The sequence below is a fragment of the Eubalaena glacialis genome, chromosome 19, assembly GCF_028564815.1.
Source record: "Eubalaena glacialis isolate mEubGla1 chromosome 19, mEubGla1.1.hap2.+ XY, whole genome shotgun sequence".
Lineage (NCBI taxonomy): Eukaryota > Metazoa > Chordata > Mammalia > Artiodactyla > Balaenidae > Eubalaena > Eubalaena glacialis.
Genome location: NC_083734.1, coordinates 9,410,097 through 9,429,569, shown reverse-complemented (window position 1 = coordinate 9,429,569; position 19,473 = coordinate 9,410,097). Strand labels below are relative to the sequence as shown.

Genomic DNA, 19,473 nt, shown 5'->3' with positions numbered 1-19,473 from the left:
GCCCGTGTGCCACAACTACTGAAGCCCACAGACCTAGAGACTGTGCTCTGCAACAACAGAAGCCACGGCAAGGAGAAGCCCGCACACTGCAACAAAGAGTAGCCCCTGCTCGCCGCAACTAGAGAAAGCCCACTCGCAGCAACGAAGATCCAATGCAGCCAAAAGTAATAAATTAATTGAAAAAAAAGGATCTTGAGATGAGATCATCCTCAATTAGAATGGGCCCTAAGTCCAACGACACATAGATTTGGTGTCCAACAGTGTCCTTGTAAGAGACAGAAAAGGAGCACACAGACAGACAGAGGGGAGAAGGCCACATGAAGACCCATGTGCAGACGAGGCAGAGACCGGATTTGTGCTACTCTAAGCCAAGGGATGCAAGGACTGCCGGCAGCCACCAAAGGAGAAAGGAATGGAATGGATTCTCCCTCAGAGCCTCCAGAAGGGACGAACCCTGCCAACACCTTGATTTCAGACCTTAAGCCTCCAGAACTATGGGAGAAGAAAGTGCTGTTGTTTTAAGCCTCCACATTTGTGGTAATTTTTTATGGCAGCCCGAGATCAGAGACCCCAGTTGCTTTCCCCCTGTGAGCCAGGACTACCATGGACAGCTTTCCTGAGAGTGTGGCTTTCATTCCTTTCATCTGGGGCCTTGGCAACAGTTCTCAGGCGGCTACACGGTGCCCAGAGGCAGGTGTCTGTTCACCAGCAGAAGAGACCTGGGGCCCCTTGGGAGGTGCTGGGCTCTGCAGCTTCGGGAGGAGTGGGATTGACGTCCTCGTCCATGTCAGATCGGTCTGCTCCGACCTCAGCTCTTTCTTCCTGCCTGATCCAAAGGCTGCTTTCTAGCTGTTCTTCAGCAATTTCTAGTTCTTCTTCTGTTTGTAAAACAGCCACGGTTTCCCGGGGTAAGTGTGAGGAATAGAGTCCAAATTTGGCTTTACAACCAAACATCGCCTCATATGGACTTTGCTGCAAGGAAACATCAAAGGCCTGATTCCTCACCATCTGCATGAATCGCAGGCCTTCGGCCCAGTGACGTGAATGGTTACTCTGCATCCAGGCACTTAGCATGTTCTTGACATCACGGCTTGCTCGCTCCAGGGAGCCCTGGCCTTGGCCAGGGTGGTACTTACCAGGGACCATCTTTAGGTCTGGCCATACCTCATTGAGCTCATTGACAACCTGGTTTGTGAACTCCAAGCCACTGTCAGATTCTAACATGGTGGGTGTACCAAGAACTGTGAAAATATCCAACAGGACAGCGACCACCTCATGGGCCTGTTTGGCCTTTAATGGCCGTAAAATAATAAACTTGGTCAAGTGGTCCTGGTAATATAAAATAAACTTGAACTCACCATCAGCATTTGACTGCATGTCAAGGATTTCAACTTGGCATCTGGAGTCAATGTCCTTAAATGGCATGGGCTTGGGCGCGAGGCCTCTCTTGGATACTGGGTTCTTCTGGTGGCACTGTTTACACAGAGTCAGATATAAGACAATGACTTCTTTGGTGACATTCCCGTATTTTCCTTGTAGCTCCTTGAGCATACGCGTCCGCCCGCCGTGGCCAATACTGAGATGTGTGTCGTGAAGAATATCAAACAGCTCTTCCTTGTGTACGTAATACCGTATTCGAGCTCGTTCTCCGTGAGTAGCCTCTATTAGTTTCTCTATGCCTTGTACAGAGATCACGTCATATTTTGCTGCACGGCGATAATCACGTGATGACTTCCTCCCCTTCTCCTTAGCTTCTTTCACTTCCTTTATTGTTTGAAAGTACTTTTCTTTGGAAAATACCTTGCTGTTGTAACTTTTGCTTTCCACTAACTTTGTCACGCTGATGAGAAACTTTTCTCTCATGTTACTTATCTCCTTTTCCATTTCACTTGGATTTGAAACACCAGGGGGATCATTTCCGGCTCTCTGTGGCATCATGGAGAACTGTAAGAAGGATCCTAAGAAAGGCAGAAAGAAACAGAACAAGGTTAAATTTGCTGATATTCCATCTGGAAGACTTTCCCTCCAAAGTTCCTCATTAACTCTTTCATCTGATTTTTGAACATATGGAAGAAAGATTACTAAGGTAATGGTATAAAGCAATAACAGAATAAAGATAACTAGAAGGACTTCCCTGGTGGCACAGTGGTTAAGACTCCATGCTCCCAATGCAGGGGCCCCGGGTTCAATCCCTGGTCAGGGAACTAGATCCCACATGCATGCCGCAACTAAGAGCTCGCATGCCACAACTAAGGGGCCCACCTGCCGCAACTAAGATCAGGCACAACCAAATAAATAAAGAATAAAGATAACTAGAGGGCCCACTGGGCCCATTCAAAACCAGAGCATGTCAACAGAATTTTAAATCAGCAAGATATATATACAAATATGTAGTAATTTTTGACTTTAGGCAAACAGAGTAAATAATAAAACTGTTAGCTCAAACAGTGAAACCTAATTAACTTGTCTTTGCTAACTGAAGAGGAGAGGATAAATGGAAATGCCTAAGGCAATAATAGGCTGATATCTCATCCTCCATTCCTTTTAAAATAATATAAATGGGAGAACGTTGCTAGAAGGAACCCACATAACAATAGTAAATTGTGAACTTGAAGTTAGCACCAGAGAGGGCTTTTTAGCTTTCCCACCATCAACTTAATTTCTTGTGGCTGAAGAGTCAGTCCTCATTTTAGGAGACTCAAGGAGAACGTGGTGGGATTTTTTTGGGTTTTTTTTGGCCGCACCACGTGGCTTGCGGCGGGGTTGGCGGGGGAGGGCGGGGGGGGATCTTAGTTCCCCGACCAGGGATCGAACCCGGATCCCCTGCAGTGGAAGCGTGGAGTCCTAACCACAGGACGGCCAGGGAATTCCTGGGATATTTTTAAATGATGGTTTTCCCCATCGATTGTACACAGGATTAGTAAATGAAGACAAGTCCTTACCCTGAGGGACTGGCTTCTTGCAACTGTCCAGCATTGTGTCCCTGCTGCAATCCTTCTAAGAGGTCTCTTGACACTTCCAATCTCTGGTCACATCCTCAAATGTCACTGCCTCCTGAAACGATGCCAGCTGCTGCCACAGGGACGGTTCTGTCTTGGGTCCTGGGCTAAGGAGTAGCTGCAGCAGGACTGGGAAAGAGACAGTGGAGGTACTGGGAACAAAGGCGTGCCCACATGCATGACTGAATGTCAGTCATGTGAGTATTACACAAAGAAAAGATAACAGAGGGAGAGGAAAGGTCTCATATCCAGCAAGATGAGTCCAGCTACGTGGGTGGGGAAGAGGGGTTTTGTCCTCCTGGGAGGTCTGTAGGCCTGACCTGTTTTGACACTGCCTGAGCTGGAGCCCACATATTTCCAGAATGAAGCAGAGAGTCCAAGAGAACTTGAGCACTCCAAGGCCGGGAGACACTTTCAGGTACAGGCTTGATGGTTCTGAATAGAGGCAGCAGGGCCTGTTTCCAGAAATGAAAAGATTACATCTAGGGACACAGAGATATGTCAGGAGATTATCATGCCAAAGAGATACCCCAAATGGAGTCCACACTCCACCAAGATTGGAGAATTCCTCCGGAAGAGAACTTGATACTCAGGTGTCTAAACCGAGGTTCCTTAGTTAGAACAACTCTGGAACACAGGATGGTGATGAGCCAGGGGAAGAGTTCATGTGATGATCACAGGAATTCCAATAATCTTAGGAAAACAAGATCCCCGAGATGCCAGCCATCACATGAAGAGCTGAGGGGTAGGGCAGAATCCTGAGAAGCAGAGAAAGATGGAAACATTTTTTAAAAAATATATATATATTTTAATATTTATTTATTTGTTTGGCTGTGCTGGGTCTTAGTTGTGGCACACGGGCTCTTGGTTGTGGCATGCATGTGGGATTTAGTTCCCTGACCAGGGATGGTACCCGGGCCCCCCGCATTGGGAGCGTGGAGTCTTAACCACTGGACCACCAGGGAAGTCCCGATGCAAACAATTAAAAGCTCTGAGCAAGAGTCTCAGTTAAGCTGAGCCTGCTTCCAGATCCTGAATGTCCTCCACTAAAAAGGCTTCGAATTCCCTCGACTGGCATCACTGGTTAACCATGGAACATTCCCGATTCTAAAGACACTACTGACTGTAAAACCACTGACATAATGACAATTTTCCTTTGAGAGGAAAAACTGAGGCCCTATATTAAATGAACATATCCAGATTTTTTTTTTTTTTGCCACACTGCGCGGCATGCGGAATCTTAGTTCCCCAACCAGGGATTGAACCCGTGCCCCTTGCAATGGAAGTATAGAGTCTTAACCACTGAACCGCCAGGGAATTGCCCACACATCCAGATATTTTAAAGGTGAAAAATATGCATTTCAGGATCGAAGAAACAGAATGTTTATAATATGCTCTTTAAGCCTGAGCTCAAGACCCTCGGTGCAAACTGACATTTTTAAAGGCTCTGAGAAGTCCTGCAGTAAATAAACCAGTCTGTTTCATCCACCAGTCCCATATAATCATTGACATGGGGCTTTGTTTCCCAAGGAATATGTATTATCATCCCACAGTCCTCAGAAGAGACTTGAAACCACAAGATATTCAATGGGATCCAGGAGAAGCACCTTCCAGACTTCTCACTGAAACCAGCATCTCTCAGAAATTGGCTGCACTGGCTGCTATTTGAGGCCCTTCAGGGAACTACACGGGAAGGAAAGGCCTCATCTCCATCCTATAAAAGAATGAAGAAGACACGCTAGAAACTGTTTATAATCAAAAGATGGAAAAATCTCAGTCTTTAATATGAGAAATGGTCCTTACCCTATACCATGAAATTCTAAAGCACAGCCCAAGAGTCACATTTGGCTAATAGACAGATGTTGGTTAGTCTACCCAGTGTTTGTGCTTTAAAAATTGAATGGTTTACCTATATTTACAGACTGGGGAGTTCATGTAAAAATCTAGATTTCTGGCTTTCATGAAAAATGGAACGATCCAGTCATACTGGGAGCTTTGCTACTTGGCAACAACTGGCTGGAGTGGAGAGGCAGCCACTCCCTTTAAATAGTCTACACTCTGTTTCCCACAGTCTTTAAGCCAGCTACTAACTATTCACCTTATCTGCCCACCCCTGTAGTTACCTGAGTTTTCAACACCTGTTCTAAAGCAAAAGGAAAGAAACGGGGCCCCAAAGAAAGATGGCCAACTTCCTGGTGTGATCTGTGCTGGTGGGCTGATAAATGAGCTTGTTTAGAGAAAACTGGAAAGATCTTCCTTCCTCACCCACCTGCGAGTCTTTGCTTTGGCTGTCCCGGACCTGGAACAGGTTCTTCCAAATCACACCCAGCTCAAATCAGCATCCTACCTGATGCACTCCAGCTGACTGCCATCTCTCCCGCCTCTGAACAGCCCGCACCACTCATGGAGCGCTTTGCATTTTCAGTCGACTGGTTCAAGTGTACAAATCTAGAAGGCAGGGGCTGAGGCTTCTGCCTCGCTGTATCCCCTCAGAGAGCCGATGAATACAGAGCTGAGACGAAAGATGTTCAAAGGGCATTTGTCAAGCACTTGGCTTACAGGTATAGAAGAGAGGCACTGCAGAGGCATGGTAAGTCAATTTCTGACGCTATCATTTACTGTGTGAGTAGGCTGGGCAAAGTTACTGAGGCTTCCTTTTCCGCAACTATAAAATGCGGAGAATACCACTCTCCATCACAACGAGTTGTTGGGAAGACTCGGTGATAATGCAGATAATGCACTTAGTGCAGTGTCCCCGCACCTTCCACAATACAAACTCCCGATTATTCCCGAAAACCTGGTTCGGGCATCAAGTCCTTTGTGCCGTCCTGAGTCCCGTGGTCTCGGCACCACCGCGCCAGGCTCCACGCGGGTTCAGCCTGCTAGTCAGGCCCGCCCACTCCTCCGAGGGCGGCCAACTCCGCGGGTAGGAGTGAAATGAATGAGCCAGGCCAGCGGGAAGAGAGGCCGATCCGGGTGGTTTTGCAGGAGAGGGAGGTCCGGAAGGTAAAAGGAATACACCAGGGCCGCAGGGTCGGAAGCCCGCCCCACCCACGGCCGCGTCCGCCCGCGCCGCCCGGTCCTCTCCCGCCCGCGTGGGCCCGCGGCGGCGGAGGCCGGCCGTGCCGGCCGGAAGCGGCTCCGCGCCGGCCGGAAGCCCCGCCCCTCCCGAGGGGCCCTCCGCAGACGCCGCGGCGGTAAGGAACCTTACTCCTATTCTTGGTTACGGAGGCTGTGTTCCGGGGTCCTGCCCAGCCTGCAACGTGCTCGGCGGAAGCTGCGGTGAGTGAGATCACTGAGGTGATAGCTGGGGCCGGCCCAGGTGCGACCTTGGCTAAGCCAGCCACTAATTCAGGTCTCCGGCGGCGGCAAAATTGGTCTCCTATTTCCCCACGTTGTCGTAAAGGCTCCAAGATAAATGCATGCTCGCCTCCAGCCTGGAAGGTAAACCGCATTCATCGTCCTACACGTTTAAATGCTTAAGTCTAAAGTGAGGAAGGTGTTGCCAACAATTACTCTGTGCACGGTATCGCTTAATCCTCTAGGAGAAATTGCATTTTAGGTGAGCACTTTCTGCTTCAGATTGTAAGCTAAAGATTCATTTTGGTCTAACAGCACTCACACATCAGTGCAGAAAACAAGGTGGTAAAGGGGGTCCTCGGGTATTCAGCTTTACCCCAAAGTGCTGCTGCCTGCTGTAAAAGAAAATCACTATTTTATTAGTCCCCATTTCAGAATATTGTTAGAAAGCATCTCAATCATTAAAGAACTGATGCTTGGGACTTCCCTGGTCGTGCAGTGGTTAAGAATCCGCCTGCCAATGCAGGGGACACGGGTTCGAGCTCTGGTCCTGGCAGATCCCACATGCTGCAGAGCAACTGAGCCCTGCACCACAACTACTGAGCCTGTGGTCTAGAGCCCACGTGAAGCCTGCGCGCCTAGAGTCCGTGCTCCCCAACAAGAGAAGCCACCGCCAATGAGAAGCCCAAGCGCAGCAACGAAGGCCCAATGCAGCTAAAAATAAATACATTTAAAAAAAAAGAACTGATGCTCAAAGTTGGTTAAAAAAAACAACTCTCTCTAAACAGTACTTTTCATTACTGGAATCAAGCCACAAGATAAGGGTAGTCTGCCCCTACCTAGATAGCTAACATAACCTGAACTTCCCTGAAAACTGACCCACCGAAATCTAGTTAGCGTCTCAAAGCACCACACATACACAAAGACTCTTCATTTTAACAGTTTTTAATGAAAGTTGTATACAAGATTACTTCATTCCTGCATCTTCTCAATTGTTTCTTCCTTATATTTGCCCTTTTCTTTTCCTACTTGGCGAGATTTGGCTTTACGTTCGAGGATCTTTTTGCGGTCTTTGTCCAGTTTTAGTCTGGTGATAACCACCTGCAGACAAATAAGAAAAAATGCTCGTGAGCTTTAAACAGTTACCAACACAGAACACGTGGGAAGGCCCAACATTCAGTGCCATTCCCCTCACCTGTGGGAGTGGACACCTAAACACTGTGAAGTGCCAGAAATGATTCTTTACCCCCAAAACCTGGCTTAAATGTTCACTAATGCTCAGCCAACAAAGGAGAAGGCAATGTGGCACTGGTGGTTCTTCTCACATCCTCTTCTGTGCTTTATTATAAAATCAGCTTCTTTTTCTACTGCAAAACGTTTCAACTATTTCACTCCTCTCATCTCAGTTTTATAAGCTAACAAAGTCATACACATTTTTGTTTCTATAGTAACGTTAATACCACAAGGTTGGAAATTAAATGTAGCCTTCACACATGCTTCAACCTGCAAAACCTTTAGTGAAGTCACAGAACAGACCTTACTCCAACAGATCTGTCACTAAAGACACCCAGATTATGATAAATTTTAGTCTTAGGAAGGAAGGTGAGGGAAGGCAAAGACAGCACTGACCAAGGTCTGGAAATATAGCACAGCGACCAAAAGACAATCTCCACCACCATGGAGATTATATCTAATATGAGATGGAATGCTGGAGGACAGGGGCTAAATCATATTGAGATCAGGCAAAGCCTCACGGAAAGGTCTATATTTGAACAGAGACCTGATAAGAGGGGGTAGAGTATTCCAAACAGAACAGCAAGCACAAAAGTCCAGAGGCAGAAGAACTTCTAAGTTTAACAGGTGTGTTTCTCAAATTTGAGTGTGTCTGGAGGGCTTGTTAAAATAGACCCCTGGGTCCCACCCCTAAATTCTGCTTCAGTAGACCTGGGAACAGAATGTACAATTCTATGAAGTTGCCAGGTGATGCTGCCAACCAGCAGACACACTGAGTAGCATGGCTGTGGAACAGTAAAGAGGACAGTGGACTAGAACACAAGAGAGTGGAATAAGGTGACATCAAGAAGTAGCTGGGGGCTTCCCTGGTGGCGCAGTGGTTGAGAATCCGCCTGCTAATGCAGGGGACACGGGTTCGAGCCCTGATCTGGGAAGATCCCACATGCTGCGGAGCAACTGGGCCCGTGAGCCACAACTACTGAGCCTGCGCGTCTGGAGCCTGTGCTCCGCAACAAGAGAGGCCGCGATAGTGAGAGGCCTGCGCACCGCGATGAAGGGTGGCCCCCGCTCGCCGCAACTAGAGAAAGCCCTCGCACAAAAACGAAGACCCAACACAGCGAAAAATAAATAAACAAATAAATTTATTAAAAAAAAAAAAAAAAAAAAAAGTAGCTGGTAGGGCTTCCCTGGTGGCGCAGTGGTTAAGCATCTGCCTGCCAATGCAGGGGACACGGGTTCGAGCCCTGGCCCGGGAAGATCCCACATGCCACGGAGCAACTAGGCCCGTGAGCCACAACTACTGAGCCTGTGCTCTAGAGCCCACGAGCCACAACTACTGAGCCCGCGTGCCACAACTACTGGATCCCGCGCGCCTAGTGCCCGTGCTCCACAACAAGAGAAGCCACCGAAACAACAAGGAGTAGCCCCCGCTCGCCGCAACTAGAGAAAGCCCGCACACAGCAATGAAGACCCAACGCAGCGTAGCGCAGTGGTTAAGAATCCACCTGCCACTGCGGGGGACACGGGCTCGAGCCCTGGTCCGGGAAGATCCCACATGCCGCGGAGCAACTAAGCCCGTGCGCCACAACTACTGAGCCTGCGCTCTAGAGCCCACGAGCCACAACTACTGAGCCCATGTGCTGCAACTACTGAAGCCTGTGCACCTAGATCCCATGCTCTGCAGCAAGAGAAGCCACCACAATGAGAAGCCCGCACACCGCTACGAAGAGTAGCCCCACTCGCCACAACTAGAGAAAGCCTGCGTGCTGCAAGGAAGACCCAACGCAGCCAAAAAAAAAAAGAAGTAGCTGGTGATCAGTCTTGTAGGCCACTCTGATGGTAACAATGTCTGGATACAATGTGACAGCAGTCAACAGGTCTTATCGACTGATGTGGGGTATATAATAATAATGACATTTTGGCCTGAGCAATCAGGACAAAGCTGCCACACACAGTGACGGTAACAAACTGTAAGAGGGTTCAAGGATAAAACCAGGAGTTTAAACATGTCAGGTTTGAGATATTGATTAGATATCTAAGTTGACATGCAACCTAGTCAACTGGATACTGAGGTTTGTCTGGAATAAGAGATGAAGATGAGCCATAAAGAGGGAGATCAACTGTGTCAAATGCTGCATTAAGTTCAGAAAACACTAAGAATCGGTCACTGGATTGGTGACCTTGACAACGGCTGATCTAGTTGGGGGCAAAAATAAGACTGTAGTAAAGAATGGGAAAGTCCTCGCTCTTAAGAGATACATACTTAAGTTAATTAGAGGTGAAGTGCCACGATGTTTGTAATCCACTGGTGGGTAGGGAAAAGGGCAAAGAAAATAGTAGTTGTGAATTCTAGGTGAAAGATATGCAACAGCTGTACTAGTCTTTCGACTTCCCTGTAGTTTGAAGATTAGATTTGTGGTGCCAACTCAAGATCTTAAAAAACGAACACCTCATTATTTGAATAGGCACCAAGTACATTTATTACCTTTATATTAAACATTTTTTTAATTGAGAGAAATTAGACAGCAGTACTGGAGAATTCACTTTGAAGTCCAGGACATGAGAATCAGACCATTATCTTCTATTTTGGCTTAGATACCACTATCAATGGGATCTAGACTCTGAGGTCTAGATTTTTTTCATCTGCAAATGACTTAATACCTACTTTGCAGGGCTGTAAATGTGCCTTACTGTTTACTCAATTCTAGTTAATACACAGGGTATCAGCTCCATATCATCTAAAAATTACCCAATTTCCTAGATTTTAAGATCTATTCATTTTTAGATTGATCGATCAGCTTACTAATAGCTTTTAAGGACAAGGTACATTAAATACACATACAGAATAACTGTTAAAATTTCCTTCTCCCCTCTCAAGCATTCTTAAAAACACCCACCTTGCTGGGGTGAATGCCCACATGGACAGTTGTGCCATTAGCCTTCTCCCGCTGCACTCGTTCAATGTAGATGACATACTTCTTCCTGTAAACCTGGACTACTTTGCCAATTTGCTGCCCTTTGTAGTGCCCTCGTACAACCTAAATGCAAATTCAAAAATAAAAGATGTATGTGGTTAAAAGAATATTAAACTTGAAAATCAGGAAACCTATGAATCAGGTAAACACCATTCACTTTATCAGATATACAGGATCTTCCAATTTTGAAAGACCTAATCATTAATGGAAATGTGCCAATAATTCTATCTCTGGCTTCAGTTAACCTGGAAATAAACTGTGCTCCATATAAATCTACAGTGATGGACAGGGCATCCTACAACTGATGATCCACCAGCAGTGGTGGGCTTGTTAAAAGGTTAAAAACGAGGAACAAGCCCACCTTGGTTTTTTGTACCAAGTTGACAAGGAAACTGTCACTCCATCTCAAAGGGAACAACAGGCCATAAATATTAAATTCACAACCCATTAAAGGGCCCAACTAAGTGCCAAAGAGTGGGCAGCAGCTAATATTTAAGGGAACATGCCACTTCTTTCCCTGAGGTTAACTAACGTCGTTCTGTACCCGGGAGTCCCAACGATCCTCAGCTTGCCAAAGTGCTTCTGAACAGATGTTTCTTCCCAGTCACAGAAAGCAGAGAAGGCTGCCTCCGAAACCTACTGGCAATTTTAGCACCAGCACAGGAGCGACAAATGGCTATTCATGTCATGAAATGCTGGTAACATGTAAGCTGCTTTAGAGACTGCTTGAATCTTAATCACTAGCTGCAAGTTACAGCTAAGAAACATGAATAGAAATTTTCACTTAAATAGATCTGATACGTTATTTACTGGTACTCTCAAACAATCATATGAAACTACAGCTCAGTTGTAACCTATATTTGGATTTTGATTCAGACACAGAATTGTTTACTGGTCCTCAAATGCCTCTCCAATGCCCAAACATACCCAGAAAAAGATAACTCCAAACTAAGATTCTGGTTCCAAACCCCCTTTCTTCTGTTTCATTAAGACTGCATCTGATGCTTGAGACAATTGATTTTCACCAAAGTGTAAAGGTGAAGAAAGCAGCATACTTTTTGTTTAGTCCCCAGCTCAACTCCTTTTGCAGTCCTGTTCTGGGAGCCAGTGTCTCAGATGTATCACTCTCAGAATGCAATCCATCGTCTATGCCTAATGTGCGGGATATTCGCCAAGATGACCTGAACCCGGCACATACCTGAACTTCATCATCCTTCCGGATGGGCATGGATCGGACATTGTACTTCTGTCTCAGCTCTTTAGAAAGAGGGGAAGACATAATCTTCCTGCGAATGTGGGAAGGCGCATTGAAATGCCTTTTCCGGTTCTTGCTTCGGTCAGAGGTCACAAAGGGATTGAACTTCATTTCGGCTAAATAAAAAGTTAAAAGAGGTGTAAACCCTTAAATGACCAAATCTCACTCAGTTTACAAACAAGTAACTGCAACAATTTCATCTTGAAAGTTTAGAATGCTCACAAAAGCTGTCACATTCTTTAACTCCATCAAAAACTGCTTGTAGTGAATTGCTTTACTGGGATGTTTTCTGTATTTGCTTATGGAACAGAAGAACGTTTCATTACCAACACAGCTGTTGTAATTAAACTTTTTGTTTACACACTCAAACTGCATAACTACTGCGTAAGCAAGCTAAAACAGGACTTATATTTCCGCTGAATTAGGGCAAAGCAGACTGACAATTCAAACATCACATCACGTTTTAGAAAGACCAACCAACGTTAATGTACGAACTTGAGCGTGAACACGTTTAGCCCCATCCCAAATGAATGAAATCAGGCCCTCATCCCGAACCTGGAAAATGCACAGAACTCGGGTCCAAAAAGCCTTACAATGGGCGAGCGCCGTCTGAAAGTTCGGTATATTTAACAAGAAGCTATCTTGAGACCATTCTTTAGGAAACTACACTGTCCAGACTAGACTCCATCACCATAGGCTCCCTCCCCTTCAGCTGCCTCCCCTTCAGCTCCCGTTTCCAAGTCCCCAAATCTTCTTTCCTCTTCCCTTCCCCACCCCGGCGGTCCTTGAGCTAGGAGAAAGACAGGCCGAGACCATCCTGGCCCCCCCCTTCCCGGCTGCTACTCGGCCACCGGAACAGTATCGGGGCCCCCGGGGTCGAGATACACCAGGCCCGTGAACGGATGGCTGCGGATTATACGCGTTGTCCCGGCAAACTCACCCGCTAGCGATCCAGCGATGGCCACAAAAGGGAAGAGAGCCACACACAGCTTCCGGTTTTGTAAGTTTCCGAGCGATCTCGCGAGACCGATGTTTCTTGGAGCGAGAGAGGCGCAGAGTTTGAACGCGGAGGGAAAACTGGGAAAGAAGTTGATAACTGGCGTCATCTCGTGGCTCGGAGGGGAACTGCAAAACCCTTCTCCAGGTCCTGGTGCCTCCCGTGGGAGCTCTGGGTTCTGCAGCTGCGTCGTCTGGGAACGGTGGTTCCCGGGCAGGTGGCGGGGGCTGCTTGGGGTCTGACTGCCCCGGCGGGTGTTGAGGGAGCGAGCGGCCCCAGGGACCCGTGTCCCTTCACTCTCGAACAGCAGGCAGCGGGTACTCCCTTAGCCGGGAAAGGGCAGGTCCTATATTTGACCGCCAGGTGGCGCTAGGACTCCGGCTGGCCGGTCACCTCGGTTACCTGGACATCCCGGGCCGAGGGCGTGGGCTTGTCGAGTGTGCCTGACAGGTAACCAGCTCCAGCCCGGCGCCCGCAGCCGCCCCAGCACCGCTGTGTGTGCTGACTGCTCCGCGGGGCCCGCCCGAGATTCGGCTCCCGCCGGCGAGGGGCCTTCCGAGGACTGGGACCGCGGGTCCGCCCCCGACCCCGCGGAAGTGGGTCTGAACCCGCGTTTCTAACGAACTCCCAGGTGATGCCGAGGGTGCTGGTCCGAGACCATACTTTGAAGGAGCGCGGCGTGAGGAAGCCTTTCCACGTAGAGAACTGTGCCCTTTTCTTTTCTTTTTTTTTTTTAAATAAATTTTATTTATTTATTTATGTCTGCGTTGGGTCTTCACTGCTGCACGCGGGCATTCTCTAGTTGCAGTGAGCGGGGGCTACTCTTCGTTGCGGTGCGCGGGCTTCTCATTGCGGTGGCTTCTCTTGTTACGGAGCACGGGCTCTAGGTGCGCGCTCTTCAGTAGTTGTGGCTCACGGGCTCTAGAGCGTCAGGCTCAGTAGTTGTGGAGCACGGGCTTAGTTGCTCCGCGGCATGTGGGATCTTCCCGGACCAGGGCTCGAACCCGTGTGCCCTGCACTGGCAGGCGGATTCTTAACCACTGTGCCGCCAGGGAAGCCCCACTGTGCCCTTTTCTTAATTTTACTGCCTGCTCTCATTTAGTTCAGGATCTGATGGAAGCAGGGCAAGGGGGTGCGCTCTCCTGAAGAAGGATTGCAGTGCGGGGTGAACTCCCGCCGCGTGCCTGGCCGCGCACCTAGTAAGCGATCGGTTTCTGTTGAATGAGTAACACAGGTGTCATACTAGGGGAAGACACGTTTCATGATACTTAAGACGTAGTAAGCTTGCAGAGTCTTAGGGACACTCTTCTACTCGCTGCCTTTTTAGCTCCTTTAATCCACCAAATAGCCTTGCCATCCTGGTATTGTTGTCCCGTTTTACAGATGAGGACCCTGAGCCACAGAGAAGTGAGAGGAGCTCGTGCAAGGTTATACAGAACCCATAGGTTATAGACGAACCCGTGCAGGTTGGCTTCCCAGCCCCTTCTGATAATTCCCTATATGGTCCCAATTTGTAGGAACCCACTGGGGTCAAGTCAGAGAGTGAGAAACCATATCCTTGAGGGCCCAGAGTGGAGTCAGTCAAGAACATGTGTTTTCATGATTTAAAAATAGTTGTGTTCTTAAATATGCTGTGAAGATATAGCCCCGGATTTTATTTGTTATTCAAAAATTCAGTGAGAGCAGAATTCTTCTGCTGCAATTCTTTTCAACAGATGTTTATGGAACATCTTTCATGGGCCAGCCAGGTTGCACCCTGGAGCTACAAAAGGAAATTAGTCAAAGTTTCTGCCTGCAGGAAGCTCACTGTCTAAGAGATGAGATAAACAACAAAATCCAACAACCACAGGACCCCAGAGAAGTGCTCGCTGAGCCTGGCTGTCCTTGGTGCCTGGGTGCTTCGGGAAGAGAAGAGAACTCTGGGGTCCGGGAAGACCTGGGGTGAAGTCACCCTTTAGTGACTTTTGAGGAATGTTAAAATTAGCTCCAGGAGGCAGAGGGAATAGCTTGAGGGAAGGCGTGGAGGTGTGAAGCCCATGACACACTGTCACCAGGTGCCAGGTCCCTGTGCTTGGCATGAGAGGGATTCAGAGAGGAGCCCATGGGGCTCTGGGGTTGAGCTGAGTTTGATTTGGACGCTGAAAGTCATAGGGAGCTGCTGAAGGCTCCTGCCTTCCTTTCTGGTCTTCACCTTCTCTTTCCTCTTATTGTCTTTACTAGTTTCCTTAATCGCCTCTTCTTCAGGCCTCCCCATCATCTTTCTCTCTTCCCACAAAGGTCCTCTCTGTTTCTTCAGCCTCCCCATCATTCTCTGCTGTCACCCAAGCCTCTCAGGCCTCCCTCCCTCCATCCAACACAGAGTCATCGAAATTAAACTCCAGCCCACCCACCATGTGGAAGCATAACCACTTTATACAGTGTGAAGATTGTTGGAAATTGTACCCACAGATGCAGATGACTGCTAGCCTAGTCATACAGTCTGTTTATCTTCACAAGTGTCTGTTGGGCGTCATGGCTCCACCCTACATGAACCTCTGGCCACCTCGCCTGGCTGCCCTCTCTCCACATTCTTACGTGACTCCTTTTTTTTTTTTGAGTCTTAACCACTGGACCTCCAAGGAAGTCCCCACGTGAGTCCTTTTAAATTGGCTCCTTAGGGTCATTTTGAGGGTGGTCTTTGTGTAGCCCTAAGACACACCAAAGTAGGTATTATCCAGACTTCATGCCTACATCCCTGGACTAAACTTTTTTTCTGGACAACAAACCATCATGTTTACTTGTTCACTTGTTCATTTGTTCATCCATTCATTCCCTCACTCATGCATTCTTCAAATATTTATCCAGCTTCGACTCTTTTCTAAATTCTGTGCCAGACACTTGGTATGATCTTAGCAAGATCAGTTAAGATCTAGCCTCTCGTCAAGGAGCACATTGTCTAGAAGGAGGAGACGGACTTGTCAACAAACACGCATTATAAAGTGTCTCGGGAAGATGGTGGGATGCAGCGGGGGACACAGCATAGGTGTGGCCAATTCTAACCAAGGTAAGGGTTGGGGGAGGTTTTATAGGTAACCCATGAACTGTTTCTGGAAAGCTAGGTAGGAGTTTTCCAGGTAGACAACGGGGGAAGCGTGTTCCAGGTGGAGGGAACTGCCCAAACGAGAGCCCAGAGGCCTGCACCAGCACTGCTTGTAGGAACTGCCAGTAGTTTGTGTTGAGAATTAGTTGTGGCGTTCCTTTGTTCTGGGTTTGAGGAGGATGAAGCAACGTGACAAGTTGAGAGGGTGGGCCAAGACTTTATTTTGTGTCAAAAAAGGACATTTGGATTGTGAAGGTCAGAGAGAGAAGTGGTGATTGCAGAAGAGCTGCCCTCGGCTGCCTCAGGCTTCACTGAGGGCAGAGGTCACGGGCCGAGGGGCAGAGAGGTCTCTGATGTGCCTGCCCAGGCTCCTGGCAGCCCTGGCCTGGGGCCCGCCAGTGAAGTATGGATCCTTCGGCACGCTGGGTCGGCCTAGACTGTGTATGAGAGTTAAAGGTTATTATAATGGGAGGTGGCAAAGGGAGTGAGTGTGTGAGTGTGAGAGCCTGTGTGTGAGTGTAAAGGCGGGGGGATGCCTCTGGACAAGGGGAGAAAGAGAGGAGTGACAGTTTATGTTTAACCTCGGGGCATCCGTCTGCCTATCTACCTATCTGTCTATATATGTTATCTTCCTGTAGTGCCCTGACCCCAGGGTGGTTGCTTAAAGCGAAAGATTTTATTTGAGAAAGAAAAGGAAGGATAGAGAAGAGGGAATCAGAACAGGGAATTCCCTGGCAGTCCAGGGGTTAGGACTCCCCACTCTAACTGCCAGGGGCCTGGGAAGTCGGAGAGCTAAGATCCCACAAGCCGCGCAGCGCGGCCAAAAAAAAAAACGAGAAAGAGGGAATCAAAATGAGCACACTAAGTGGCGGGGCCCAAAGAAATCCATAGGAACTTAGGAACGCTGAGAATATTAAACTTTCTACCTTCCTTCCTGGGTGCCTGTTAAGCCTAAGATGTCATACCTCGAACGAGACACATCAGCTGACGCTCTGGAACCACAGGACGAGCAGCCTGGCGGCTCGCAGATGTTCTTGGGGCCGACTCCTCACCAGGCAACAAGTGTGTACACTGCAGATATCTTTAGCTTCTAATATAATGTTTCAATTTAATGTTTGAATAATACCTACATTTATTTGGTTCAAAAATCCCAAATCACCAAAGGTAAAGGGAGAAGTTCCCTTCCCATTCCATCATTTTCTCATCCCCATCCACAGTTCACCACTCTTACTAGCTTTTTTTTGAATATTCCCAATTGCTTTACGCACAAATCAGAAAGTAAATTCTTTTTTATTTTTTTGGGCACGCCACGCGGCATGTGGGATCTAGTTCCCTGACCAGGGATCGAACCCGTGCTCCCTCTAGTGGAAGCGCAGTCTTTTTTTTTTTTTTTTTTTTTTTAACATCTTTATTGGAGTATAATTGCTTTACAATGGTGTGTTAGTTTCTGCTGTATAACAAAGTGAATCAGCTCTATGTATACATATATCCCCATATCTCCTCCCTCTTGCGCCTCCCTCCCACCCTCCCTATCCCACCCCTCTAGGTGGTCACAAAGCACCGAGCTGATCTCCCTGGGCTATGCAGCTGCTTCCCACTAGCTAGCTATTTTACATTTGGTAGTATTTATAAGTGCATGCCACTCTCTCACTTCGTCCTAGCTTACCCTTCCCCCTCCCCGTGTCCTCAAGTCCATTCTCAGCGCACTCTTATCCACTGGACACCAGGGAAGTCCCGGAAAGTAAATTCTTATTCCCCCACTTTCTACACAGGTGGTAGTATCGGATACCCAGCGTTCCACACCTTGCCTCTGCCCATCGGCCACTGGATCTTGGAGACTTTCAGAGTCAGTTTGCAGGTCCTTCCTTGTTCTTTTTACAGCTGCATGACAGTTCCTGCATCTTAAGTTACACAACCAGCCCCTTCTGACTGGCATGTAGGGTTTTCCCAATTCTTTGTTTTTAGGAACAACACTGCAATTACATATGTCAATACCGCAATATGCAAGTGTATCTGTCAGATCCCTTTCTAGAATGGGAACTGCTGGGTCAAAGTGGACATTTGATAGATAATATCAAATTTCCCCTCCTAGGGGTTTTATCAGTATCCCTTCCTACCAACCTCACTTGCTTCCCTCAACGTTGGCAGCAGGGTGAGTTTAGACAAGCTAATAGGTGAAAAATGGGATGCCAGCAGAATTGTAATTTGCATTCCTTTCACAAGTGTGGCTGAGTAAATGTTTAAGAGCCATTTGCATTTGTGTTTTCGGATGGTCTTTTTCATTTAAAATGAATTATTCTAAAAGTCCAAGCTCAGCGCTTCCCACATGCATTTACAAGGTGTCTGGAATCTTTGAGAAAATATATAGCTTTTGACATTCTTTGAAAATAAAAGAAGTGCCATCTACAAGTCACGACTGAACAATATGGAAACACTACAGGTATTTCGAAATTAACTTTTGGCAAACACAACAGAATCTGAAAAGGCTAAAAGCAGGTCCCCAGAAATTCATGACACTGTTCGAAGCAGCCTGGCTGTGGTTAAAACTGACTCAGTAGAGTCTTTGTAAATTTAACATTTTAATTCCTATAATAAACATTTTTCCCATGAATCCACCTGTACCTCCCCCAATAGCACCTATGTTCTCTAGTCTTGAAAAGAAGAAGCCCATAAGTGCATTAAATCAACCCTCCCTGTGTCCCAATATCCCCTGCAGGTGGATCCCATCCCCTAATGGTCCCCAAATGACCACCACTACAGGCTTTTAGGAACTAGGTAAGAGGGCGCTACTTCTTTCCCCACAGACAGCGAACTGTGCTGAGAGGCAGAGGCTGCGGAGAGCTTGGCCTTTGGCACACCTGGGATCTGAACACCCACCCATTTCAGAAAACAGCTTGAGGTTTTTGCTGTTCTTAGCCCTAAAATTAAGATGATGGCCCACTGACTTATGGGCCTTAGTAAACAGAAAATAGCTGTCCCCGAATGGCTCGCTCCCCAGACAAGACCCAACCTGAGCTTTTTCTAGTGTCCTCATCAAGGACCCCCAGCATAGGCGGCGTCCCCAGGTGATGTGACCTTGGCCAGCAGCCGACAACAGCTGGCTTCCAGTGTTCACTGAGACAGAAGCGTCCCTGCCAAGCACAGCTGTTTTCTTCCCCACCCTTCCTCACCCAGCCCAGCCTGGGAATCCACCCCAGGAACTGGCCCAGCTGGTGTGGCCTCTAATGAGTGGTTGGTCATGAGGAAGAGGAGAACCTGGGCTGGGAGGGAGCCCCCAGGGGTTCGTTTGCCCACATAGTTTTCAGCTGACTCAAGTCCCGGCCACCAGGCTTCCCCTGCACTGCCCACCTTCCAGGCTATCCTTGAAAACCCCAGGACTCAAAATTTGGACCATTCCTGGGCCCGGGAGGCTTGGGGAGACCTCTGGCTCTGTGCGCCATTCTGCTGGCCTCAGCCTCTGTCAACAAACTTCCGACTCCTGCTGTGGTCTCCGCTCCCCTTTTCTGTTCCTTCCTCCAGGAGCTCCCTGAGATCAGCTTCTCCCTCAGGGAAGACCTTCCAGGCTGGCACCCTTGCCCAGCTGTGGGGTGTCACGGATGGGGGCAGAGACTCCGGGAAACACAAGTGCCTTTGGC

The 19,473-nt window shown here is 47.9% G+C and overlaps 2 protein-coding genes across 2 annotated transcripts; both read right to left on the bottom strand.

Moving 5' to 3' along the window:
• Positions 1-296: 296 nt before the first annotated feature.
• On the bottom strand, positions 297-6,454 carry KRBA2 (KRAB-A domain containing 2). Its single transcript, XM_061176855.1, is given in 3 exon segments — positions 297-1,958; positions 2,943-3,151; positions 6,051-6,454. Coding segments are annotated over 3 exon segments (1,869 nt in total). The 3' UTR covers positions 297-702.
• A 774-nt stretch (positions 6,455-7,228) lies between these two features.
• Positions 7,229-12,767, bottom strand: RPL26 (ribosomal protein L26). The gene is made up of 4 exons (XM_061175280.1): positions 12,703-12,767; positions 11,706-11,878; positions 10,430-10,570; positions 7,229-7,400 (listed from the first exon to the last, which is right to left on the bottom strand). Exons 2-4 carry the CDS (start codon positions 11,871-11,873, stop codon positions 7,272-7,274), a joined length of 438 nt encoding a protein of 145 aa, XP_061031263.1. The 5' UTR covers positions 11,874-11,878; positions 12,703-12,767; the 3' UTR covers positions 7,229-7,271.
• Between the last annotated feature and the right edge of the window lie 6,706 nt (positions 12,768-19,473).